This window comes from Harmonia axyridis, chromosome 6 (genome assembly GCF_914767665.1).
Source record: "Harmonia axyridis chromosome 6, icHarAxyr1.1, whole genome shotgun sequence".
Taxonomy (NCBI): Eukaryota; Metazoa; Arthropoda; class Insecta; order Coleoptera; family Coccinellidae; genus Harmonia; species Harmonia axyridis.
In genome coordinates, this window is record NC_059506.1 from 16,214,462 (window position 1) to 16,217,629 (window position 3,168).

Below are 3,168 nucleotides of genomic sequence, written 5' to 3' on the forward strand. Positions count from 1 at the left end.
ATATTCGAGAAGACAGGAAAAGCCCACATGTGCACTCCAAGTGAGCCTCGTGTCCATACATAAGCCGGGAAACCTCATCAACAAGCCTCAATGAAAAGGTTATCAATTCGATTTTATCATTATTCAAACTCAAAACAAAAAAAAAATTTTTGAAAAAGACTGCTGTTCCTTCCAGAAATCTTCCTGTTGGATCTACTACCACAAAGGAGGAACCTGAATGTTCTAGTAGTAGATCTGAAAGATTGAAACAAAGAAAAACTTGTTGCTGAAGAATGCTTTTGTGAAGAAATCGAACCTGCTCTACAATCTACTTCCCAAGATGAAATCAAAGCTGCACAAGGTCTATTACAGCTTCTTCAGGGTCAGCCTGATTATAATGGGCCTAAAACTTTTAAGGATTGGGAAGTGCAAGTGAATACTCTTTAAGTATCTTCTTTGTGTGACCTGATAACAACAGATAGTGCTCTAAACAATTTTATTGGTCTCAATAATATGAAACTATTAGATACAATAGTAGAAGCAGTACAATCTAATTACAGTTGATCAGATCGTTTAACAATCAAGCAGTGTATTGTTTCAGTTTTAACAAAATTGAAATGTGATCTTTCATATGTGACATATCTGTTTTATTTGGCATTTCACAAGAATTGTGCCAAAGATACATTGTCTTCAAATCTAAGGTACCTTTACACAATATTGGAAAAATTCCTCAGAAATATTTGGACATGTACTCTGAAATTCTATATGTTTTTTTCAGGGCACACTGATGATACTTCTCTATAACATCTTAATTATTTTAAAATAGTCATATAATATGCCGAATATAATAATAATAATAATAACTGATCTTTATTGATAACAAGTTATCAAAGAGCCTTCGATTCAAAATAAATACATTTCATAAGTGAAATATTTTCAATTGAATTCTCATTATTTTTGATGATTCATTAGTCAAGCAATAATATAATTCGATAAATAGGTATCAATATGAGTAGTTTTAAGTCCCCATAGTTATATAAAATTATTTTTAGAAAAATTTTATGTAAATTCAGTTATCTCTTAATAAATAAATAAAAATGGGTATGCGACTTTCTGTAGTATTCCTGAAAATATTCAATACATTAGCATTTGTAATATTTTGTTGGGACTGTATAATTGAAAGGTAACGTGAAATGATCAATTCGGATAAGTAAAAAAACCTTTCAACTAAAGTTTATTAGTCATGCGAATAACATGTAACATTTTTATTATGTGACCAGCATTTGAAACTTCTTCACCTTCATAAACACTTCTAGAAGTGTTTGTGCCTTTAAGATACCCCAAGTATTCTACTAAACTCAGTCTTGCCATTTGGACCTAAGAAAGGTACTATTAGAATTATGTAGTATAATAATGTTGAATGAACCGTTCACATATTATATGCACACGATTGTTATTCGTCATTTTTCGAAGTCTTCCATCCTTGCATAACTTTCAATATCACTAGACTGAACTGAAACAAATGATGATATCTACCACCTTTACCTAAAATGAAAATATTATATACACAGTAACACACTTGTTCACTATAGAAGACTGAAAAGGTTTTATCTTTATTGTAAAATCAAATTTTAATAACGTAAATACACACACAACTAATACAACAAAACACTCCTATGTCAAAATTTATAGTTCTACGTTTGCTCATCTTGGCGCTGCATTCTTATTTTCAGATGCCTAGAGCGGGAATTCGAAATGAAGAGCGCCACCTTCTAGAACTCAGGTGAAGTAGAACACCATAACAACATGTGGATATCTCAAAAAGTTTGAAACAAAGTCGAATCAGTACACACACCATGGATTATATGCATCTTAGTCGGGAGCATAGACGTATAATAAGTCTATGGTTGAAACTCGAGATACCAAAGGGCATAAATAAAGGCTATTCATCATAGAACAAGTATACTTACTCTATGCTATTCATTTTTCATTTCTCTATGCGAGATACTATACTTCTAGGTTATAGATATACAGACGTGTTTTGAGATAGTCTTTGAATTATAATTAATGAAAATAAAATGGGTAAAAAACCATCCAATAAAGTGCATTTAGTGTTTGATGAAGAGAAAAGAAGAGAATTTCTTACTGGATTTCGTAAACGAAAATTACTAAGAAAAAAGCACGCAAAAGATGAATTTGAAAAAGCATTGAAAGAAGAGAGAAAAAGAATAAAAGCTGAATCTAGAGAACAATATAAGAAATTAGTAGCATCAAACCGTGATATTCCAGGCCTTGAAAGTTTGATGGAAGAAGAATACCAAGATGAGAATGCTACAGTCAAAATAATCACATTGTCTAAGGGTGACATTGCTGAACAGAATAATTGGATTGGAGAAAACCGTCCCAAATACTTAACTGATGAAAGTGAAGTTGAAGAAGAAATTGATAAGAATGATGAAGAGGTTCCAGGTATGGAGTTATCTAATAAAATTTCAAAAAACAAACCAGTGAAAAAGGAATTCGATACAGAAAAAAATTTGAAGAAGAAATTGAAAAATATGGCAACAAAAAGAGTTCAGAAAAGTAAAGTTTTTCAAAAGAAAAATAAATTGGAAAGAGACAAACAAAGAAAAAAATCTTCGCAGCAAAGGAAATTTAAAGAAAAAGCCAATAAAAAGAACCGGCATGTGGGCAAAAAAAATATGTAATATTCGTAATATTTTCATAACTGTACATATTATATAATCATAGATATTGAATTTATTTCTTCTGTATGAGTGAGTTTATGAAATTGATAATATAGTAAAAAGTTCTAGTATCTATAAACCAACTCTTTGTTATATCATGAATATTTCTTATGAGTAATAAGTGCAGTTGTTCATCAAGTACCTATGCAAGAAATTTGTTGCCTAGTTTTTATTGATTGTTATTCAGTTCTTCATAACTGGTAACATTTTTCCAATAATTCTGTGAGTAAAGCATTCTTGAATTAGCTCCACCTCTTGAAAGTTAAGAACACCAATTAAGAAGTAGATCCTTTTCCCTGATTCTAAAAAAATTTTTAGGGTCAGTTGCACTCACCTCTTTACGAAACAGGTATCCTGCTCCTAAACCAAAGCTATTCTCGTGTGAATCGTCTTATGTCCAATAAGCTCAGATCTGAAGCCCTTAACTCCCAAGCATTTTTTG

The 3,168-nt window shown here is 31.1% G+C and overlaps 1 protein-coding gene across 1 annotated transcript; it reads left to right on the plus strand.

The window, feature by feature from the left end:
* Positions 1–1,962: 1,962 nt before the first annotated feature.
* On the plus strand, positions 1,963–2,805 carry LOC123682073 (nucleolar protein 12). Its single transcript, XM_045620468.1, has one exon. The coding sequence runs from the start codon at positions 2,058–2,060 to the stop codon at positions 2,685–2,687; it is 630 nt and encodes a 209-aa protein (XP_045476424.1). The 5' UTR covers positions 1,963–2,057; the 3' UTR covers positions 2,688–2,805.
* Positions 2,806–3,168: the final 363 nt, after the last annotated feature.

Bases quoted from the DNA above. Each gene is read 5' to 3' on its own strand.
- LOC123682073 (XM_045620468.1), top strand. From the start codon at position 2,058: ATGGGTAAAAAACCATCCAATAAAGTGCATTTAGTGTTTGATGAAGAG.